Below are 23,050 nucleotides of genomic sequence, written 5' to 3'. Positions count from 1 at the left end.
GGAGGCCGCGGCAAGTCATGCAGAAACGGCCATTCATGACACTGGCCTTGTCCTGGGGGACGTAGTTGCCCATCTTAGGTACTTAGTGACAAGCATCCGAGCATCAACACAATGATGACAACAATACGTAAAGACGTGCAGAGACATGCAAAATAATCACAACCAAATCCCATTAGACTGCCCAACGCGGTGGAACAATATGCATGACATGTTGCATGCCGGGTTGGAGAAGCGAGAAGTCATCGATTTTATGGCCTTACACATCTTGTCAGTAACAGATAAGAACATGAGACTCTCACAAAAAAAGTGGAAAATGTTAGCTGACTTCCGCAACATTCTAGGGCCATTTTACAAGACAACAAACTATGTTAGTAGTTCGAAGTCAGTAAGAGTCGTGGAAGTCCTTCGCATCTTTAAGGCGATGATGTGCCATATCGATACAGTCTTGCTTAAGTTTGATATGTTTACAATATTCACATCGGGAAGAAAGATGACCGCTGCTCAAATTGTGTCTATCCATAAAGCTTATGATAGGATGAAGTGTAGGATGTTGAAATATGAGAAAATTATTTCGAAGAATCGTGCGACGATAACAACAACCATTCTAGACCCTTTCAACTAGTGGCATTTAGGATGCATTGGCATTTGTCCCCCGACTTATGCCCTACATGGTGATCAAGACATAATTGGTAATGACCCCGAGGATGATGTCTGGATCACAGAAGTCATCGATGGCGTAGCACTAGCTAGGGATAAGGAACGATGAGTACTAACTCTAACTGAGGAATTGGAGACGTATCTCCAATCAATGGAGAGGAAGGACACGGAGACAACACTGCAATGGTGGGCACGCATAGGCACACAAACTTACCCGTGACTTTCTACCCTTGCGCAAGAGTTTCTCTCAGTATGTACAACTAGTGCCCCAACGGAACGTTTATTCTCTACGGGACGTGCAATTGTTACTTTCAAGCGGGCACATCTTACTGCTGAAAGCATCGAGCTCCTGGTCATAGTCAAGTGTAGGTTAGGTGCCGAGAATGCTCAGCTATGTGATGGAGATAGTGTGAATGACTTCTCTTATGACGAAGACTAGTGTAAGTTATTACTCTTCAATGTTTGTGTCTTTATGTACTTCTATCGGTCCAATCTTATAAGGTAATAGTATTGAATAATTTTTTTGCAGCTATGGTGATCGTCGTTGGTAAATTTGTTTGTTCCATTCTTCTAGCCCGATCGATGTCTTTTGTCCTAATGTTGCATGCAGGTACCTTTTTTTTAGAACTAAGTCGCAATCCTCTTTGAGTTCTCAACCCGTACATTCATATTCATTTTCTAAAAAAAATCTATTGTTTACATTAATGTTTCAATATCTGGGTTCCACTCCCCATAATGGGCCACAAGTCACCTATTTAATTTCTGTTGTTTTATAACTTTCTATTTGCTCTTTCTCTCTTTTGAGGTTTCATTCTTGTTGGAAATGAGATAATTGAGATATTATCTTTGTTTGCTTCTTGTCCCCTTGAAGTTGTTTACAATTGATTTAGTTTCTGATCTTTTTTACTTGTGGGTATTAACACTTGAAATCATAAATGAGTCAATGAATCAACCATACGATTGAATATCTGCTTGAAGTAGAAAATCAATGTGGAAACCCAACTATTTGAAGACAGCTCTCTTCTTTTTTATTCTCAATATACAAGTAGAATAACTATCCAATGTTGAGTTTCGTGAACACTGTATCTATTCAGATTTTTTTCCTGCGGACATGAATTTCATGTGCCATATACTAAATCTACTTCTGATATTGGATGATAGGTACCTCTTTCATTATTTCAGAAGAGCTACATCGCCATCGATGGACAAAGAAGAGCTGTTAGCCAAACTGATCTTACCAGTAGACGGTGGAAGTATATGTGGTAAAAACCAAGTTGTGTTATTTTCAAGGCTTAGGTCCCTAGCTTTGCTGCCGTTTGCTGCTGCTGCCTTCTGGAAGAGTGTTTCTGGAAGAATTGTGGAGATCACTGAATCATCAAAGGCTTCCAAAGTGGATGCCATTGGAGGGGCTAAAACTTTCTATGTGATGTGTGTCCAAATCATTTAAGAGACCTTTTGTGAAAAACATCTTACATAAAAGTTGATCATGATTCTTAGTTTGCTCTATCTACTTTCAAATAGTTAAATACATACTCGGCTTAACATATTATTTTATGGACTTGGAAACTAGTTACTCTCACCGTGTGTATATAACATAATAATAAATATTTCAAACCATATATGTCTACGCATACATATTTATTCACATATATTCTTATGTATGAAATGTGATTGAAGTTGAGCAGCTTACAAAATAGTTTCTCAAAAAATATTAAGTTAGTCAGACATACAATAATTGTAACTAAACAATGCATTTAATGCACTATTGTGTTAATAGAAAATTTGTTGTAGGGTTTTGATTTAACAGAAAAAAGAGTAAAAAAGAACAAACGCTAATAATTGATTATGAAAAAGAGATATTGAAAGTTTGAATCAGGATAATAACACTTTAAGAAATCAAAACAATAGAAATTATAGCAAACGGCCGAAAGAAAATTAATTACATTCAGAAATTATAGACAATTAATTAGTTATTAAAACGTATTAAAACAAGCGTCACTAAAACAAACGTCGCAAACACTAATAATTGATTATGAAAAAGAGATATCAATTATAAAAATAATTTTATTTTAATTTTTACATCAATAAATTAATCACTGAAATGTATTTTAAAAAACGACATTAAATCGTTAATTTTTACGTCAATAAATTAATTATTAAACTATTTATAATCATAATTTTCCATCAATAAATTAATTATTAGATTGTATTTAAAAACCTCACTAAATCCTTCATTTTTGCGTCAAGAAATTAATTATTAAATTAATTATATTCACAATTTTATGTCAATAAATTAATTATCAAATTTTATTTTAAAAATGTCTATAAATACTTAACTTTTCGGTCATTAAATTATTTATTAAATTAATTATATTCATTATTTTCTGTCAATAAATAAATGATTGTATTAATAAAACGTCATGAATGTCATCCGTGACGGCCAATCCGTCACGTAACGCATCCAGGGCACCCTCTCACCGTCACGCCACCCTCGTCATACATCACCATCACTGTCACCAACCCTGAAAACCGTCACCGTCATGTCATCCATCAATTTTCCGTCACGGTGATGTGTGACGTGACAAATGACGCTTGACGTTCCCTGACTGATAGAGAGGAGAGAAAGGGAGGCCAAGAGAGAGAAGAGGGACAGAGACTGAGAGACAGACTGTGGAGAAAGTGAAAGAGAGACCGAGAGAGAGAAAAGAGGGAGAGAGAGAGAGAGAGAGAGAGAGAGAGAGAGAGAGAAAAGAGAGAGAGAGAGAGAGTTATAGAATGACAGAGAGAGAAGAGGAAGAGAAAGAGACTTTGAGAGAGGAGGGAAAGGACTGGGAGAGAGGAGAAAAAGAGAGACAGCGCGAGAGAAAAGAGGGAGAGAAAAAGACCCAGAAGGAAGAAAGTGGACTGAGGGAGAGGACAGAAAGAGACCTAGAAAGAGAAAAGGATAGAGAGCGACTGAAAGAAGAGAGACAGAGACAGAGAGAGAAGAGGAAGAGAAAGAGACTAGAAGAGAGGAGAGAAAGAGACTCAGATAAAGACGAGAGAGAGACTGAGATAAAGACGAGAGAAAGAGAGATTGAGAGAGAAGAGAAAGAGAAAGAGATTCGGAGAGAGGAGAGAAAGATACTGAGATAAAGACGAGAGAATGAGAGATTGAAAGAGAAGAGAAAAAGAAAGAGACTCGGAGAGAGGAGAGAAAGAGACTCAGATAAAGACGAGAGAGAGACTGAGATAAAGACGAGAGAAAGAGACTCGGAGAGAGGAGAGAAAGGGAAAGAGACTCGGAGAGAGGAGAGAAAAACTGAGATAAAGACGAGAGAAAGAGAGTGAGAGAAGAGGAAGAGAGAGAGACTCGGAGAGAGTAGAGAAAGAGACTGAGATAAAGACGAGAGAAAGAGACTCGGAGAGAGGAGAGAAAGAGACTGAGATAAAGACGAGAGAAAGAGACTCGGAGAGAGGAGAGAAAGGGAAAGAGACTCGGAGAGAGGAGAGAAAAACTGAGATAAAGACGAGAGAAAGAGAGTGAGAGAGAAGAGGAAGAGAGAGAGACTCGGAGAGAGGATAGAAAGAGACTGAGAAAGAGGAGAGAAAGAGAAACTGAGAGAGAGGAAAGAGGAAGAGAAAGAGATGGAGAAGGAGAGAAAGAGAGATTGGGAGAAAGAAAAGAGGGAGACAAAGAGACGGAGAAAAAGGAGATAAAGAGAGACTGGGAGGGAGAAAAGAGGGAGATAAAGAGATGGAGAAGGAGAGAAAGAGAGATTGGGAGAGAGAAAAGAGGGAGACAAAGAGAGACTAGGAGAGAGAGAGCGGGAAACAAAGAGAGACCGAGAGAGAAAAGAGAGAGAGAAGAGGAAGAGAAAGAGACTGCGAGAGAGAAAAGAGAGAGAGAAGAGGAAGAGAGAGACTGCGAGAGAGAAAAGAAAGAGAAGAGGGAGAGAAAGAGACCGCGAGAGAGAGAAGGAGACCTAGAAAAGAGGGAGAGAAAGAGAGACTGGGAGATAGAAAAGAGAGAGAGAGAGAGACCGAGAGAGAAAAGAGAGAGAAAGAGACTGCGAGAGAGAAAAGAAGGAGAGAGAGACCTAGAGAAGGAGAGAAAGAGAGACCCGGAGATAGGAGAGAGAGAGAGAGAGAGACTGGGAAATAGAAAAGAGGGAGAGAGAGAGAGAGAGAGACTTGGAATAGAAAAGAGGGAGAGAGAGGCTTGGAGATAGAAAAGAGGGAGAGTATCTCATGTATGTGGCCCTCTAAGCTCATGTATCAGCTCTCTTAAAATCTTCAATGATTCAATAACCTTTATTGCTTGAGCTTATCAATAAACTACATCAAAATATAGATTAATTACATAATGATCAATTTAAAGCAATCAAAATATTCCCGAGTTCAAGTGGATTAATCCAATGAATTATTTTTCCAAAAAGCAAACATTATCTACCCTTCATGTCTAGAGACTCATGGACAAGGGATCATCCATACTCATTGTATGAGTGGGTCTATAAAATTATACTTTCTGGATATTTCAATGTCCTTTTTGAGTATCTCTGATATTGATGGATATTATTGGTTGTCAAGCTTCCATGTCATCTTTATTCATTATTATTCTCATGTGGTATTTACAATGAAGTCTTCAAATATATGTGATGAGTTAGAGAATTATGATGAGATCATAATACAATGATCACTAGTCTTTTCATATGTATTCTAAATATTCTTACTAGATAGATACTCAAGATGGAAATCAAACTATCCAGAAATAATAACACTATTTGATCCTAATATGATAAATCTGCCTAATCTTATGGTCATTATTGAGGGAAAGGTTTTATGAAATGGTGGGTGCTCACCTCAAGGACATATGGTGGGTGCTCTTGAGGGAAAGGTTTTATGAAATGATCTATACGAATCCCTAAATGTTATTATATATAAATGCCAATCAATGATTAATATCATTGTGGTACAAGCAATTATGAAACTAGAGACACCAAAGCTAACTTGGGGATGGAAGCCCCTTATCCCAAGATTTAAATTAGCATCAGCTCGGATATAGCAAAGACGTCTTAACTTCCTGGCTAATGTAGTGGAGATATTGGAGAAGGCATTCTACAATGATCCTGTCACACAACAGCACTGGCTAGAATGATAGATATGGGATTTAATTATTAACCATATCCTAAGTCATTAGGGGAATCTTGTTCGTATACAGGATTATATGTACATGTAACCACTGACGGTACATGTTATACGAGAGAGTTGACATACTCCTTTGTATCTTGTGGAGCAATAGGTGTAGCTTGGTACCCCATGTGTTGGAAACTTAACCTATTGATCGGTTTAGATTGATAGTTGACTATTTAATCTATATCAATATTGTCAACAAATAATGACGCCCATTCATGTTGTTTGTCTTTTAAAATTATCAACATGATTGATATATCGGCCTAAAGTGTAACACACAAGATTCATGGACGTTGGCAAATATGATGCAAGTTCTAGAATAAGTATAAATAGAGGGGGGCACCCATTTTAACTGTCAATGACAATCATTACTAGGCTCTCCATCCCTTTTTAAAACATTTTCCCACAGGGTCACTTGATGATGTGAAGAGGATGTTTAAATAAGTTTAAGATGAGAACCAATGTTGCATCGACTGCATGGATATGTCTAAAGGTTGGACACGTGAACGACCCAAAGAAACTCTTAAGGAAGAAAAGTGCGGGTGAAATGACTACCACACAAAGATGTTTTGATCATTTGTGGTTTATTAGATCAATTATGACTTGATTACTTTCTTACGTTGCATGAAATATCATTTCAAGGAGTCTATCAAAGCGCCACATATAATATATATAGTTAGAGCATATATTTAAAGACTATTGATCATTTTACTATAATCTCATCATAATTCACTAAGTCATTACGTGTATGTATAAACTTCAATTATATTAATCAGACATAAACAATGAACGCAAGTTGGAAGTATGATTGGCTTCTCAGCCACATATTTTAAACAAATATGAGATACAGCTTGGGTGGGGGCATGTAGTACAATAATCAATAGATATAATTAGGGTTCCAGTACCATGTGGAAAGTTTAAGGAACATGTACTTTATTGCTCATTTAGTGTTCACCACTCTATAGAATTTATGTCATCACTACTATACTTATTTTTTTTATATAGGTGTGTGTGATTGTTCTCATCATTGGTGGATCACAAGAAAATGTATGACTTGAATTTTGAATTTACGGAATCCTAAGTGACCAGACAATGGTCCTATCCATGATTAATAAACTCATTTGCCAGATTTTAGGGTTCAAACTCTAAGGGATCCATATGATCTGGGTCTAAGTAGGTCTTATTAAACTTTTGTCTTAGTTTACAGACAAACAGAAAAGAAAAAAAAAATTCTTAAAATGTTTGCTTAAAAATAAGAAGGATCCCAACTTTTACAAAGAAGAATGATTTCCCTAATTTGTGCTTGGAAAGAATATTAATGAGGGATATATTAGTCGTTCTAGAGGATTAGACTAAAACGAATTACAATATTGGTACTTCAAGAATGTTGAATTCTTTTCTTTTGGTTAACCGGGTAGAACTAAATTAAATGATATAAAAGGGCCCCTCCTAGATATTGATTTTTCAATGTTAAGGGCATAGTAGAAACCCTAGAATCCAAGTCGTAAGATCGTGCTGCTCGTGCATCCGATGGTATGATCTCTCTGTTTTCATGCTTCCATTCACACGCTCATCGCTCTTTTGCGGAATCATTCTCACTTTTTTTTGTTCTCGTGTTATGCGGTGGTCTTTTCGCGTGGATCTTGTCAGGCGGATTCTCCCCGTAAGAGGTATCGCGAAATTCTTCTATAAATTTTTCTTTCTGATGATCTCTTATCCCTTTTCGATTTCGCATATTCCCGTATACTTTGAATCGGAACCACTATGCTTCAGCAGGCGCATATGTGCAAGTTTGGTCAGTGAAACATGGCGATTCATCTTCTAAATCATGCATGTAAACGAAGCACTGGGTTGAAAACTCCGGGGATGTTAACGAGAATCCGATAGCGTTTCCTCTACTTGTTCACTCTTTATATTTTAGTCGCTGGAAGAAAATCATACCTGAAATGACTGTAATGTTAGGTTTAAGTCATAATTTTGAGTATTTTTGCGTTTTTATCTTATCTATCTGGTGTAAGAAAGCTGGGTCTTATGTCTCCAGTCAGTGATGTGTATTTCAAGTTTCGTCTATATCAAATGTCGGTGTGATGCAGTTTGTTTAATAAATTGTTTCATCCTATCTTTCCCTAACTAGCGGTCCGTTTTACTGGTTTAATATGTTGACAAGCAGAAAGAAGGAAAAAATGAAATGGTAATAGATGTCGACTGGGAGAATCTTATTGTCTTCTTTGTTCATTTTTACGCATGCCAAATAAAATTATGAAATGGTTTCGGGTTGAGATTTCCTGACGCTTTCTGAAGGAATTGAACCTCCTTTTTTTTTTACATATACTAGTTTCCTCCTTCGACTTACCATATCAGTGGATACTGGCTCGAGAATATCTCATTTTCCTGCTTGTTACTTTATTTTTTAAACCCTTTCCTGTATCCGATGAAATTCCATTCTATCATTTCCAATGACTTTTTGTAGAATTTTAGGCCTCTGTTTTCAGTCACTAAGGAGGTACAGTCGCATTATTATTGGAACTTGGGCTCAATTTTTTCTCGTCTTTCTTTTCTTTGCCAGGTCTTACTCTCCTCGAGCAGACAGGGGGGCGTACCGGCGATCTCGATCCCCATTCCCATCACCGTCAAGGCCTCGAGCCCGATCGCGCTCTAGATCTCGTTCCAGATCTGGCAGTGCTGGCAGGTTCTTCCCCTCTCCTTCAAGTCTTCATTCAGAAATCTTGAATCTCCTTTCTGTCATTCAATCTAGCCTGACTTTCATGGCAGGGACGAGACTGGAAACCCTGGAAACACTCTCTACGTCACTGGCCTATCGACCCGGGTCACGGAGCGTGATCTCGAGACCCATTTCTCCAAGGAGGGAAAGGTGGTTCCTTCCCACTACTAATGTTTTGTGTCTCAGGACATAGCCATCATAATGAGTCCAGAAATTGTTATGGTCATCATATTTATCTTAGTTGCGGAAGAGTAATGATGCCTATGACTATGGCTATCTCGTAATCATTATCATCATCCTGGTTGAGGCATATGATGGGGATGATAATAATACATCGATATCATCTTATCTTCTTCAACAAGGACTAGAAGCTCGCGATGGGGTGTAGTCGACGAGGGGTTTTGTCGATCCATTGTATTCGCTCCCATCTTTACTGCCACTAAGATGACAATGAAAACATGATTTTATTCATTGTCTTCTTACGAGTGCTGTGACATTAGCAACTTTGTCATTGTCCTCGCCATCCTGGCATGGACTAGCGACTCGTCATGGTTATCAGAGACGATGAACTCTTTCTTTCTTGTTTCTCTCAAGGTGGCAAAATGCTTCCTTGTTGTTGAGCCACGGACGCGTATCTCGCGAGGCTTTGCCTTCGTGACTATGGACTCCCTCGAAGGTGCGGAACGCTGCATCAAATACCTCAACCAGTCTGTTCTCCAAGGCCGCTACATTACCGTGGAAAAGGTCTACTAAACCATGCACCTATCTCTTGATTTATTTATTTTTTCTGTCCGTGTTCCTCTATCTAAATGAATCATCCAGGTTCTCAAATGTGACGACTTTGCTAGGTTTTTGAGGTCTCATGGTACACTACTACAAATGAGCAGATGATTGCGTCAGCTGTGCTTGCAGTGACCAAGCTGACATGTTGTCACATTCATGCCAACTCAACTAGTCACCACATCAACTTAAATCACCAACCACGCCCCAACTAAACAACTTCAGCATCCAACTCAAAACTCTCTCTCTCAACACAACTAAACGACGCATACTTCTACTTGCTGGAAAGCTCCGTCATGGTAGTATCTCGCTGCTAACATCGACCGTGGAAAGCTTGTTTTTTCTCGCTGATATTATTGTTATTTCTTATCTGAAGTTCCTGATTCTTAGTTTCTCCCCATTTTTTGATGCAAGATTAAACCCTTGTGGTTCTGAGATATCCTTCGGTCTATATACTGAGACTTGTGTTCTTGGTGGGCCCTTTCAGTCAAAGCGTCGGCGCCCCCGTACTCCTACCCCCGGAAACTACCTCGGCGTGAAGAGCACACGTGAAACCAGTGAGTTTTCTGAGTCAATCTTTTTTAAGAGCTGCTTTATTTTCAGGTGTTTGAACATTATACGGATTTGAATTCCTGGTTTCATTTTTTGCTCATTTTTCAGGCCGTTACAACGATCGGATTGGGCACCGCGGAGGGGACTATGGGCGAGACGACTACGGTTATCGTCGTTCTCCAAGGCGGTCATACTACCGTGGTGGTGGCGGCGGCGGCGGCAGAGGCGGGGACTACTCCCCACCGCCGTTCGGCGGCGGGAGGTCGAGGAGAGACCGATCCAGGTCCCTTCCTTATTCCCCCTACCGAAGCCCCGAAGGTGGCTATGGCCGCCGCCGCAGCGACTACGCCCCATGATCTGTTGATCTCAACTGTCTGATCTTCGCCCTTTCCTTACCTTTGAGTCTTGGTTGCTGCTTCTCTCTGAAATTGACACCCTTTTGCCCCATCTAATTCCACTAGCTCATCCACTTGCACCATAAGGTTTCCTGAAAGGATGATGTGTGGACGCAAGGTAATTCGAGGGACGAATGAAGCTTGTGTATATAAATATCTTTATTCTTATTACGATATTAAACTGTAATAAATCGTGGAATGTGGCATCCAAAATTCGAATGGGTAACGGTTGAATGTAAGATTAATATCTTAATCTATAGACTACTGTACAGATGTGTGTAGTTGCATTTTATAAAGCTATCAATTATGGTTCCCACTTAATGTGATTCACTTACCCAGATAGGTATGAGATTAAAGCATATGTAAGTAGGTATGGTTGTTAAAACTGAAGTCCGGAAGATGCTTCTTTGTATACTGTGTACTATGTACTATACCCTCACTTGGATGATGCTTATGTGCATACTATGCACTATTAAATTCGAGAGATATAAATATCTCAATTCTTAGTTGTCACTAAACTGTACTAAATCCTGGAATGTGGCATCCAAAATGTAAACGGGTGATTTTTCAATGTGAGATTAAAATCTTAGTCTATGCACAATTGTATGGATGTGTATAGTTGCATGTTACGAAGCCATAATTTAAGATTCCCACTTAATGTGTTCACTTTTCTAAATAGGTAAGAGATTAACGCATATCAAAGCGGCTATGGTTGTTAAAACTGAGGAGTAGATGATAAGTCCATCTTAACTATAAATATGAGATTAATTAAGATATACTAAAATGCAAACGGGTGATTGTTGAGTGTTATACTAAAATATTAATCTATGCACAATTGTATGGATGTGGATACTTGCGTCTTATAAGGCAATCCTTTATTTTTTCCCACTTAATGTGATTAACTTATCTAAATAGGCATCAGATTAAAGCATAACTAAGTAGCAATGGTTTGTTAAAAATAAAGTGTGGACCATAAGTCCATCTTAATTATAAATATGATATTAATTAAGATCTACTAAAGAGGATTAAGTTTCTCCACGTCCTAGAAACATGGGCCAGGTCCTTCGGTCATAAGGTTGTTGATGTAGTTCTGGATCGTCCGGGACATGGACGATGGACTGGATGGGACGAAGATCGTCCCATTCGACATCTAAAATCAGTGCAGGGACGCTGGATGGGACGGTTTTTTTGTCCCAGGACGGAAAAATCGTCCCATCGGCATCCCAACTTTGCCAGATTCGACCCGTCCGGAGAAAAACTGTCCCGTCCTTCATCCCAGATGAAAAAAACCACGTTTTAGAATTTTAAAATTTGAATATTTAAATGGCAAAAGGTTACAATTATAAGAAAAATAAGAATTTAAAGTAATTTTGAAAGTCAAAGGGTCTCTTTTTCAAATTTTGTTCCAAATATGCCCATGAAACACCTCGGTCTCGTGTTGCAGGTGTAAATATCCAATAAAAATAGTTCCGAGTTCTGATTGAATTGATATGGATTTTATAAGTTTTTAGGGAAATATGGAGGAGAGAGAAAATGGAGTGACATATGTACAATTACTTTTGGGCAGTGTCAGTTTGCGCAAAAAAAGCAGGGACTTTGATGCAAAATGTCAAGGAATTGATATAGGGGTGCCATGTGGCAAGATCTCAACCGTCGGAAGCGAATAAACAGATTTTTGTCCATCTCTTACCATCCATCGTCTGAGACCTCCAGACGGGACAGTTTTTTCGTTCGACAATAGGAAAACCTGTCCGTTTGTCCCTGAACAAAGTTTCATCCCGATCTTCGTCAAAGGACAAACATATGGATCTTTGTCCCGTCCGCGTCCCTGCACTATAGTTGTCGACTCTCCTCGTGGGCATCCCATTACTTGAGAACTGAGGGGGACGGCTTCGGTAGGCTTAGACTATGCAATTTGGCCATTAATTTCACAGAAGTCTTAATACCGTAGTTACCAAACCTTAATTAATGCAATTATATGAAGACGTCATCCTGGGAAGACGGATGACGCGTCCCGTCCCAAGGGTCCCTTACAAGTTACACCCTACTCGCGGGGGGAGAAGAGTAGAGAGCAATGGATGTCGTCTCGTCGGCGTTCCCGCTGCCGTCTCCGGCCGGCCTCCGCCGCACCTCCGCCGCCACCTACGCCGCCGGCTACCGCCGTCTCCGCCATCCCCGCGCGCAGCTCCGCGGGAATTCCGTCCCGTCCGTTCCGTCCTCCTCGTCCTCCTCGTCCGCCTCGTTCCAGCCGCGGATCCCTTTCCAGTACCAACCTAGCCAGACGGCCTCTTCCTGGCGCGAGGAAGCCGACGACGACGACGACGAATCGGGAGAGAAGGACGACGGCGAGAGCGCCATTGGCGACTGTCTCGTCTTCGAGGAAGACGCCTTCGAGCTCGGCGATCCGCCTCTCGCCAAAGGGGCTGCAGATGCGACGAAAATCAACCCCAAATCTGCAGCGAAATCGGAGAATTTAATCCCCGAGAAGTGGAGAGACGCCCTGGAAGAGATCAACATGTCGAAGAAGGAGAAGAGGAAGATTTCTTGGGAATTGAAATTCGGGAGCAAGCTCGAGAGGAGGAAGAAGCTCCCCTTGCCCGATCTCGAAGAGTATAGAGCTTATCGCAATCAGAGGCTCTCAAAGATTAAACCGGTTGTCCTCGACATGCCCCGGGAATTTCCCCCTCCCCTGCTGCCCAAGGATGTGCCTGATTATCCCCCCTCTTCCGGTTCTAGAGGGGAAGCGAAGAACCCTAGATTGGAAATCGAGGATGAGGGCTTGGATAGCATCTCCGATTTCTTCAATAGCCCTCAGTACGTTCCAGAGGAGAACAACGACGACAAGAAGCCTGGTGATTCCTTGGTTTTTAGAAATCTTTGTTGGCATTGTTGTAAACCTGTTCGTCGATTCGTTCTTTGATCGTCTGCGATTTTTCCATGAACAGCTAAGAGGAAGCTCTTCACCCAGGAGGAGAAGATCCTTTTGAACAAACGGATTCCTGCTCTTGCTGATGCGACATCGGTGAGTACTTCTATAGTTTTATGATCTTGCTGTCTGATTTGTTCCTCTGATTCAGATCATATCCAAAAAATCTGTTAACTGTTGCATTTTTTACGAGATGGGTTTCATTTTAAACTTATTTGCCGTTGATTTAGACCTTTGGATACATAATTAAGAGTACTGATCTATAATCATAATCATGGTTTTATTTTCCAGAGCAAGTGGTTGCCTGTGCATGCATTTGCTGCGTCTGGGGAGTTCTATCTCTTGGATGCTTTACTCAAGCACAATGTCGACGTCAACGCTGCTGATAAGGTCTAATCAGGAAAATCTAGTTTATAGTTTTTTCTACCAAAAATTAATACCTCTATCCACCGTTTTCAAATTAATTTTATAATTAACAGACATTTCTCCTCTTTTTTTTTTCTAGGACGGGTTGTGTGCCATCCACAGGGCCATTCTGGGGAATAAGATGGCCATCGTAAATTATCTCCTTAGAGAATCAGCAAATCCATTTGTGAAAGATCGAGTGAGTACTGCAAAAGAACTAGTTTTATTTTCTGTGAATTTTCCTGCTTTTGTTTCATAATTCGTTCCTATTCTTTCCTTTTTTAAGCATATCTGAAATATTTACCATATCTCTAGATTTTATTGAACTTTCTCTCTCTTGTTCTTCAGGAAGGAGCGACGCTGATGCACTACGCAGTGCTCACCGGATCGACCCAGATCATCAAGACCCTCCTCCTCTATGACGTGGACATCAATCTCGCCGACAACGTGGGTCTCTGACTTTTTCTCTCCGTTGACCATGCTGGTTGACTTTTCTTTCCTCACGTTTCTGCTATTCAGGAGGGGTGGACCCCACTCCATCTGGCGGTGCAGACTCTGAGGACTGACGTGGCGAGACTTCTGCTGGTCAAACGCGCCGACAGAAACGCGAAGACCCTGGTTTGACTCCTCTCTCTAGAAGGTCAAACGAGAAGAGAGAAAGTCGTTGGTCAACCATTTTTGTTGACTTTTCAGGAAGGATTGACTCCGCTCGGTCTCTGCCTCCTTTCCGGCCACCATACGAGGACTTTCGAGATGATCAAGCTGCTCAAAGAAAAATCAACGCAGGGAAAAGTCAATGCTCCACGTGGAACGTGACTAGGCTCCACGTAAGCAGGATAGTTCCGCGGGGATGCGGTCACCGGAAAAGCAGGCGGTGACGATATCCTGCGGATGTGCTTCAAATGTCTCTATCTTTCTACAGAAACGAATCGAAAATTCCTTTATATACGACGAGGGATTGATCTTTGAACAGCGCAAGGTAGAGAAGATGATCGCGATGTCGAGCGGGAATCGATCCGCGTCGTTGTGCTGTTCGTCGTCGAATTCGTCGGGCGATTCGCGGTTGTGTTATTTTTGCGCGGTTAGTCGTCGGAATGTGTCTTTGCGATCGGATCTCGTCTCCGTCGCCTTGCGTTTGGATCGACGGCCGCGACGGCGTGGATTGGCGAAGTTTGGTAAGGTATCGATCGCTTGCTGTTTATCGGATGGGAGTGATGATGTCGAACCGGTGGTGGATCAAGAGTACCTTCAAGCGTCTCTTCTCGTTTCAGGTCTCTCTCTACTGATTCCTATGTTTAGTCTGCCTTGTGAATCGGATGGTGGAGTGAAGATCGTTCGAGAATTCATGCTCATGTCTTTTTTTTTCTTTTTTTGCGTAGCCGTTATCGAATTTTTTATTATGTTCGTGTGCTTTGATCAATAATCTTCGTTCTCCAGCGGGATTTTAATGAATATTTTAGCTCAAGTAAACTCTGTGTTTAATTGTCGATTTTTCGGACTTTGAGAGTTCGTTCCTGTTGTCAATTTGAATGTGATGTCTGACTTTATTATGTTCATGTACTTTGATGAGCAAGATTCTTTTACCTGCGGGGATGAAAATGTTTTTACTCCAGTAAATTATTTGTTTAATTGTCAATTTTTCAGCATTGGAGAGACCCTTCCCGTCTTTAGAGTCCTCTTCCTGAATTTGCATAGGCATGTATTAGTCCTTCTTGAGATAGATGCTACAACTTTTGTTTTGCTTTTATGTCGAATGCCATTTTCTTAAACTGTAGCGAAAGGGAATGAAATTTGGTTTGTCCTGTTTGACCCACCTTTTTATTTATTTTTATTTTTGAAGAAAGACCCGCCTCATTTATTTATATTTCGTGCAGAAACGATGAGGCATTACAACTTGCGGAAGCAGGGTTTCTTTGAGGAGACGAGATGGCATTCAAACGACCAGATACTTCCTCTTTCTAGTCAGATGAATGGAACCAAGTCTGATGTGAGATCTCTGGGTTACGGTTTTCTCCGTAGATTCCATAATCCTACCATTTTTCTTAAAGTCGCCTGCGACGGACCCCTACTGTTGCCAATAATCGTTGGTACGTGTTTGTTTTCCATTTTTCCTTCTTTTTTTTCCATCAAAATTTTAATGATTTTATGGGATGATTTTTTTCCAGGAGAGTTTGCAATAGAGTCTCTCGTAGATACATTATCTGGTGGCAAAATTGAGGTGACTCTCGAATATGATTGCTCATCGTCGCTGCATTTTGTGTTGGTAATTGGTATTGACGCTGACGTTATATTTGCAGGGATACCAAGATCAGTTTAAATTCATAAAAAATCTTGTCGGGTCCCTTGGCTACGAGGTTAGATTCGATCCATGCTTTCTATCCTATGCCAACATTTTCAGTTTTTAGCTGAAGTCTATTCCTCGTTTTCTTCAATTACTCAGGTGAAGATGGTGCGCATCGTTAAGAGAGTCGTCAACACATACTACGCCAGGATTTTTCTTGGAAAGGTGGATTTTTTCTGCAGAAATAAAATTTGATATCATAGCATTATTAAGCAATAGCAATTTACTGATCAAATTTTCTTATTTTTGACATTTTCAGCCTTCAGAAGGAGCTACCTTAAGCATAGATTCACGCCCATCGGATGCCATACATCTTGCCCTTAAATATCAGGTAAATATTTCCTAACGCATTCATTATATTTTTATAGAATTTTCTCTGTAAATCTGTAATACATTCTCCTTTGAGCTCTCTCTCCTTCCCAAGTAAAAATGACCTAAACACCCTTTGCTTACAAGCTGGTTTGCTGAAATGCCCTAAAAACACGCATACTCATACTGCTGTGTATAACTTCAGTTTGTTCAAGTGCCCTCCCTAGAAATATAAATGCAACCACATTTATTTCCCTCCCAAACCCCGTTGAGGAGTATTTCTGTCATTTCAGCCCATCATGGCTGGGGGTACTTTGGTCTTTCTCACTTGGGATATTTTCCCCTTCAAAAATATCTGTACCCCTCGTAATTTGCAAATATGCCCCTCTTTATTTCTCTCTTTCCTCTCAGGCGCCTATCTATATAAGCAAGGACATCGTCGTCAAAGATGCCATCAAAATAGTCTACGGAACGTGGAACGGAAGCAGCGTCAAGACTGTTTACGACGTCTTACTCGATAGGTATTCTGAATTTATTATCATATATTTTACTACCCTTAACTTTAGAATATTAAAATACACAATAAGATAAAGTGGTAAATCTTTCTCTCGATTCTCCTTGCAGCGCGCCAGAAGGCCCCGACGGACTATCTGAAGAGCTGGATCTTATCAGAAAACTGAACGTCGCGGTCAGAGAGGAAAGATTCCAAGACGCAGGCATGAACTTATTACTTTAACAATTACATTAAAATTACCCTAATTACTTTACTTAATAATTACATCTCTTTGTTCATTCAGCTGCTTGCAGAGATCAGCTCTCCAGATTCCGCCTCAAGGGGCTCAGTTCATCATCATAGGCTCATGGGCTTAATTAAACTGAGGTAAAGACTAATCTTCACATGAAAGCGTTTTTCTTAGTTTAATTCTGAATATTCTATTGTAATTTTGATTTAGCAGGAGGGCAAGGTAATTAGAGTGCCGTAGGTATAGCTCGTCGTTTGGTGTACTTGCTTGTGAGTAGAGTTTTATCCGTTTTACAAGCCACAAAATATCTTGTGTATTTTATATGATTGGGACCCGGTCTGCGGACGTCAACTTTTGCGTTGGCTTTGGAGATAATCTCGCCCATTTACGATATTCTGTGGTTGTTCTCGATGTAAAAGAAAACTGAGAAATATATACAGATTTATTATTATTATCAAGCTGCGTTTTTTGCCTGTATTTTTATTTTGAAGTAATTTTCGGGTGTTATTCAGAGGAGAGAGAAAATGAGACAGCGAGCGAGTGGGAGAATGAGGTGGCGAGTGAGTCAGAGAATGATATAGAGAGAGAGAATGAGGCAGCAAGTGAGCGAGAGAATGAGAGAGAGAGAGAGAGAGAATTAGACGGCGAGTGAGTGAGAGAATGAGAGAGAGAGAATTAGATAGCGAGTGAGTGAGAGAATGAGAGAATTAGACGGCGAGTGAGTGAGAGAATGAGAGAGAGAGAATTAGATAGCGAGTGAGTGAGAGAATGAGAGAATTAGACGGCGAGTGAGTGAGAGTGAGAGATAGAGAATTAGATATCGAGTGAGTGAGAGAATGAGAGAGAGAATGACAGTCTTTTTACAGTCAACCTGCGTTTTCTACCAGCATTCCAGTTTTGAGGTAATTTGGGGTGTTATTAATCGACGGCGAGAGAGAGAGAGAGAGAGAGAGAGAGAGAGAGAGAGAGAGAGAGAGAGAGAGAGAGAGAGAGAGAGAGAGAGAGAGAGAGAGAGAGAGAGAGAGAGAGAGAGAGAGAGAGAGAGAGAGATGGAGAGAGAGAGAGAGCAATATGGAGAGAAAGAGAGAGAGATGGAGAGAGAAAAATAGAGAGATGGAGAGAGAGAAGGAGAGGGAGAAATATTGAGAGAAAGAAAGAGAGAGATTGAGAGAGAGAAACAGAGAGAAATATGGAGAGAAAGAGAGAGAGATGGAGGAGAAAAAGAGAGAGAAATATGGGGAGAAAGAGAGAGAGATGGAGAGAGAAAAATAGAGAAATGGAGAGAGAGAAAGAGAAGGAGATATATGGAGAGAAAGAAAGAGAGAGATGGAGAGGAAGAAATATGGAGAGAAAGAGAGAGAGAAATATGGAGAGAAAGAGAGGGAGAAATATGGAGAGAAAGAGAGGGAGAAATATGGAGAGAAAGAAAGAGAGAGATGGAGAGAGAGAGAGAGAAATATAGAGAGATTGAAAGAGAGAGAGAGATGGAGAGAGAAAGAGAGATAAATGGAGAGAGAGAAAGAGAGAGAGCTATGGAAAGAGAGAGATGGGGAGAGAGAAAGAGTGAGAGATGGAGAGAGAGAAATAGAGAGAGAGAGAGAGTAAAAGAGAGAGAAAAGAACAAGAGACACATGCGAAGGCATTCTTCACATTGTTGCCTTGACTGATTTGCTGACATTTTAGTGATTAGTAAGATAGGTGTGTTGTGATGGGAGGGGATAGGTGTTGATGCACACCACACAGTATGCACTGCACCTCATGGTGATCTACCCACTGGAAGGGAATGACGGCCTGTATGGCAACCCTGCTTCAGTGTATTTGAGACCCAAAAAATATAAGTGCTCCAAGTGGTAGTCATTACACTCAACCTTGCTTTAGCGACACAGCTTTTGTCCGAGGGCTCAAGGCACTTGCGGCCACATGCCTCTAATCTACTTTATTCATGTTTCATATAATAATTATGATAATTTTAATTATAATTCACAGTAATTATTATAAGTATCTCTAATTTAAGTACCTTTGCTAGCACCTTGGTAGAGTGGGATGATGGTTGATGGTGATGGACCTGAGGGGAGTGGAATGGATGGAAGAGATACTGCGTTGGTTGCAATGGAGACGATGGCAAATGTATGCCAATTAGCAGTGAAGCGAGGAAAGTGATGAGGATTTTACCATTGTCATAGAAAAGGAGATGGAGGTGGATATACTCCGATGAGTGCCAGAGTTGGAGTTAAAGTGTGTGATTGTGCAAACCTAGGCTATTCCGCAATGATGACCTAGGAAAAAGGATGAAAATGTGAGTTGGAAAAAGATGAAGATCACACTAACCTCAACATCATGTACCCAACGCCCAAGTGGTGGTTTTTCTTCATGTGTCTTGATCTGAATGCCACTCAATCCTTCACACTTAGAGTACAAGAACAGACCCAAATGAGATTTTGAATTAGCCAATTACTCCGCTAATCGTACATAGGAACAAAATCCAAGGGTGCCTTCTAGACAAGGATGGGGATTCTATTTATAGATCCAAAAGGGTGGATGGATAGAGGAGGGAAATGTGGAACTACCCTCAAAATTCAACCTGAAACTCTTTTTGGATCCTTAGATATCATTGTTTCAATTTGCCGTAGTTTGAACCCTCCAATTTTTTCTCTACTCTGATGTTCTCTCTCCTCCGATTTGTGCGACAGATTGCCAATGTGGCACAAATCAAGAACTTAAAGAAATCAAAATTTTCACTTAAAAATATGTAATAAAATTCAAAATTATATTTTCTGACTTATTAATTATGCTATTTATCAATTTAATGTCAGAAAATTCCATAAAAATACTAGAACATCCATAAAAATCAGAATATCATCCTAAAATTATAATAAACCATTAGAAAATTTTTAATAAATTTAAATTTATATTTTTATGACTTATAAAATTATTTTATTTATGAAATATGTGTCAAAAAAATAATGTTAAAGTACCATAAAATAAAGAAAAACTGGAATTTCATTCTAAAAATGTGATAAATCATTAATACCATGGTTTTTTTATAACTTCACTCAAAATAAGCACAAAAATGCATAAAAAGCTATCAAATTAGCTTATTATTTGTGAATATCAACATCTCTCATAGGTGAGATGTGTTGCTACCTTTCTGCAAAAAGAGGCAACTTTATCTAGGCACCAGGGGGTTGGGCTGACCAACATTGCACTACACGCGTGACAAGCATGTGTGCATATTCGGGAAATACAACTCACCAATTGATATGTAGTTGTGCCGCTGATGCCTTGCACGCCAATGACATTTTTTGTTAATGATTGTCTTGATCTTAGATGATGTCTTATGTAGAGTTGATAATGGTCTTTCTGCTGCACTTGCTGACCAAGGGTGGTGTCAATGTGTGGTAGGGAGACCCTGTGCATGGTAACACAACCTTCAGATGATGTTCATAGGATGGCAGATCTGGAAGGGCGCATGGAGCACATCATGTGCTAAAGAGTTGTGATGTGTGGCACACCATGGTCGAATGATCCATTAGCATGTGAGTTCTAAGAGAAAAGGAGTTGCTTCTGTGGCCATCCGGTTGAGAGAGCCAACTTGGAGAGATTATGCATGGGGTATTCTTACCATATCTGCTTTAAGACTAAGTGCCATTATGTAGGATCTGTCTCCATTTTTTCAAGCAACCCAAATACTACTTAATGGTTTCACCTTGGAGCTGATAAATTCAAATTCAGGTTTTTAAGTTGTGTTTTTTAGTTTAATCAACAAAAATATGCAATCATTGGGTAGTATTTGGCTTGCTTGAAAAATGCAATCACTTAAGTAAATATAGCTTGTGATGAGTATGCATTGTCTCCACCGGGAACTGCACTTAAGGATTTAATATTTGTTAAATAGTGATTAATGAGATGAGAGGAGATACATTTAAAATCCGGTGTCAAGAGACAAGAAAATGTATGGTGAGAAAGTGATATTCTATAATAAAATTAAAGGGCTTATAGTATATAATAGATAGTGACAATGATATTAGAAGAACAAGTGCGACCCAAAAGGGAGAGAAGATAACAAGATAATAGAAAAAATAGATGGGAGAGATTAGCTGAAAAGAGTGGTTCATGTATGGGAATGGTAGGCGAGATGACAAAGAGATGGTGACGTGAGCGGATTAAGATGTGATCAAAAGGTATAAAGACATAATTTGATGCTAGAAGGGGATGAGGAAATGGATCTGAGCTAAAAATATTGTTGAAAACATCAAATACAAAACAAAGATTTTTACTGAGGATTCTCATGTTTTGCCATGATCTCAGTGATTTGTGAGTGCAGGTAATCTCTCTCTTCTCTCTTGCCTCTTATACCACAACCAGAATACCAACTACAAGCTTGATATATCTCGGAAACTCACTATCCTCAACTGGCCCACAAAGCTACCCTAAAATTTCAGCTCAATCAGGCATTTGGATAAATCCATTTTATCTCCACTCATCAGCAGCGTTGTCACTTGTTTTCCATTGGCAGGTAAAAAGCAAAATAATCATATTTTAATGATCGTCATAATATGCTCATCTTATGCGATTCCCACGCCAAGAGTGCCATTTGTCATGCACAAAAAAACAAGTTAAAGAAAAACACATTTTTATCAGTTAATGATTGTGTGATGTGGCGTCGCGTTGCCTCACATCACATCAGTATTTTTTATTAAATGACATGTTAGTGTGCATCATTTGCATAAGAAAAGACAAAAAATGTTGCAATGATTGCATGATGTGGCGACACGTTTCTACACTCCACATCAGCATCACTTAGGCTTCTTACCAATGTCAGCATTACATATGTGCCCCATGTATACGGCCCCAACTTTGGACTTTTCATGTTTTAAAGAATTGAGTTTTGTTGATTTTTTTTCACTTGATCTTCCCATGACACAATTACAATTTAGAACTATTTTTTTTTCATTAGGCAACTTCATTGCTGCATTTTAAATTAAACTAGCATTAGATAATGATTGTCATTATAATATCAACATTAAACATTTCATAATCATAACTTTTCAGAATAATTAACTACAATTATCATTGTAGAAACCCTTGATTGCTCACCATCCTATCTAATTGAATGGAGACATGTGCCTGGGTGCAATTTTAGGCTGGAAACATAATACTTAATCCTTATAAAATAACTCATAAGTCATAAAATATAATAAATATGTTGGGTTCTAGAGGCCTTGATATGGATGAATAAATTAAAATATTCCATAGCAGAAGAACGGAATGGAATCAAACGACATCATTAAAACCATGAAACGAAGTACCTTTGCACCAATCACATTTGTGATTTCTTGGATCCCGGAGAGAGATGAGTCAAACTGCTCAAGTGTGCAGCCTCTAGATGTATCCACGTGATCCTCGGCATGTCGAATCTCCTCCTTCTCGTTGACGAGCCCCGTTCTACCTCCACCATCGTCGTTACGCCGTTTCGATCACATCGGGCATGGAGAGGGGTATAGGGAGAAGGGAGAAGAAGGGTAAAGGCCCTTGAACAATTCTGGCCTGGGTGAATTTCCTTCAGGGCCTTCGTCCATTTATACTAAGTGGGCATTTTTCATAAAAACCCCCAAAACTTAAGTGTATCTTCCGACGTCCAAAAGACCATTTGCGTGTGACCCTCTAGGCCCATGTATTAGTCAAGTTAACGACTCCAGCGGTGCAATAACCTTTATTGGCCTTCCAAATTAGTTAACTATATCAACATATAGATTAATTGATGTCGGATCGATTACACCCAATCGATAGGTCGAGTCTCCAATACATATGGGGTGCCAAGCTGTACCTCGTGCTCTAGAAGATACAAAGGAGTGTGTATTGACTCACTCATGGAACCTATTTGTCATTGGTTACCGTGTACATATAATCCCTCATCCACTTGTCATCGATGACTTAGCGTATGGTCAATTGTCAAACCCTAATCAATCATCCGAATTAGTACTGATGCATTAAAAAATCATTGGAGAACTCTTTTATGATATTTCACTACCTCGGCCAAGGACTTCA

At 39.9% G+C, this 23,050-nt stretch overlaps 3 protein-coding genes across 5 annotated transcripts; all 3 read left to right on the top strand.

The window, feature by feature from the left end:
• The first annotated feature begins 7,243 nt into the window (after positions 1–7,243).
• Positions 7,244–10,469, top strand: LOC144712175 (RNA-binding (RRM/RBD/RNP motifs) family protein). Its single transcript, XM_078586374.1, has 7 exons — positions 7,244–7,362; positions 7,480–7,499; positions 8,396–8,518; positions 8,602–8,701; positions 9,146–9,295; positions 9,819–9,888; positions 9,992–10,469. Exons 1-7 carry the CDS (start codon positions 7,360–7,362, stop codon positions 10,237–10,239), a joined length of 714 nt encoding a protein of 237 aa, XP_078442500.1. The 5' UTR covers positions 7,244–7,359; the 3' UTR covers positions 10,240–10,469.
• Positions 10,470–12,352: 1,883 nt separating this feature from the next.
• AKRP (ankyrin repeat protein) lies at positions 12,353–14,575 on the top strand. Its single transcript, XM_078586762.1, has 7 exons — positions 12,353–13,130; positions 13,224–13,300; positions 13,496–13,594; positions 13,710–13,808; positions 13,958–14,056; positions 14,129–14,227; positions 14,303–14,575. Exons 1-7 carry the CDS (start codon positions 12,353–12,355, stop codon positions 14,423–14,425), a joined length of 1,374 nt encoding a protein of 457 aa, XP_078442888.1. The 3' UTR covers positions 14,426–14,575.
• LOC144712462 (Wound-responsive family protein) lies at positions 14,460–17,460 on the top strand. 3 transcript variants are annotated; one of them, XM_078586758.1, is made up of 10 exons: positions 14,460–14,880; positions 15,484–15,696; positions 15,775–15,827; positions 15,907–15,963; positions 16,050–16,115; positions 16,210–16,281; positions 16,671–16,780; positions 16,884–16,975; positions 17,057–17,139; positions 17,216–17,460. In XM_078586758.1, the coding sequence occupies exons 1-9, from the start codon at positions 14,460–14,462 to the stop codon at positions 17,113–17,115; spliced, it is 1,143 nt and encodes a 380-aa protein (XP_078442884.1). In that variant the 3' UTR covers positions 17,116–17,139; positions 17,216–17,460. The 3 variants fall into 3 exon arrangements, with proteins under 3 accessions (XP_078442884.1, XP_078442886.1, XP_078442887.1); XM_078586760.1 differs by having other exon boundaries at positions 17,213–17,460; XM_078586761.1 differs by having other exon boundaries at positions 14,649–14,789.
• The last annotated feature ends 5,590 nt before the right edge of the window (positions 17,461–23,050 follow it).

This window comes from Wolffia australiana, chromosome 14, assembly GCF_029677425.1.
Source record: "Wolffia australiana isolate 7733 chromosome 14, ASM2967742v1".
Classification (NCBI taxonomy): domain Eukaryota; kingdom Viridiplantae; phylum Streptophyta; class Magnoliopsida; order Alismatales; family Araceae; genus Wolffia; species Wolffia australiana.
The sequence above is the reverse complement of the archived record's forward strand: the minus strand, read 5'-3'. Positions and strand labels throughout refer to the sequence as shown.

Excerpts from the sequence above, each read along its gene's own strand:
- LOC144712175 (XM_078586374.1), top strand. Across the intron at positions 8,519-8,601 it reads AGATCTGGCAGTGCTGGCAG|GGACGAGACTGGAAACCCTG; the intron begins GTTCTTCCCCTC and ends CTTTCATGGCAG. Across the intron at positions 8,702-9,145 it reads ATTTCTCCAAGGAGGGAAAG|GTGGCAAAATGCTTCCTTGT; the intron begins GTGGTTCCTTCC and ends GTTTCTCTCAAG.
- AKRP (XM_078586762.1), top strand. The coding sequence starts at position 12,353 with ATGGATGTCGTCTCGTCGGCGTTCCCGCTGCCGTCTCCGGCCGGCCTC. Across the intron at positions 13,301-13,495 it reads CTCTTGCTGATGCGACATCG|AGCAAGTGGTTGCCTGTGCA; the intron begins GTGAGTACTTCT and ends TTTATTTTCCAG. Across the intron at positions 13,809-13,957 it reads ATCCATTTGTGAAAGATCGA|GAAGGAGCGACGCTGATGCA; the intron begins GTGAGTACTGCA and ends CTTGTTCTTCAG.
- LOC144712462 (XM_078586758.1), top strand. The coding sequence starts at position 14,460 with ATGCGGTCACCGGAAAAGCAGGCGGTGACGATATCCTGCGGATGTGCT. Across the intron at positions 15,828-15,906 it reads TATCTGGTGGCAAAATTGAG|GGATACCAAGATCAGTTTAA; the intron begins GTGACTCTCGAA and ends TTATATTTGCAG. Across the intron at positions 16,116-16,209 it reads CCAGGATTTTTCTTGGAAAG|CCTTCAGAAGGAGCTACCTT; the intron begins GTGGATTTTTTC and ends TGACATTTTCAG.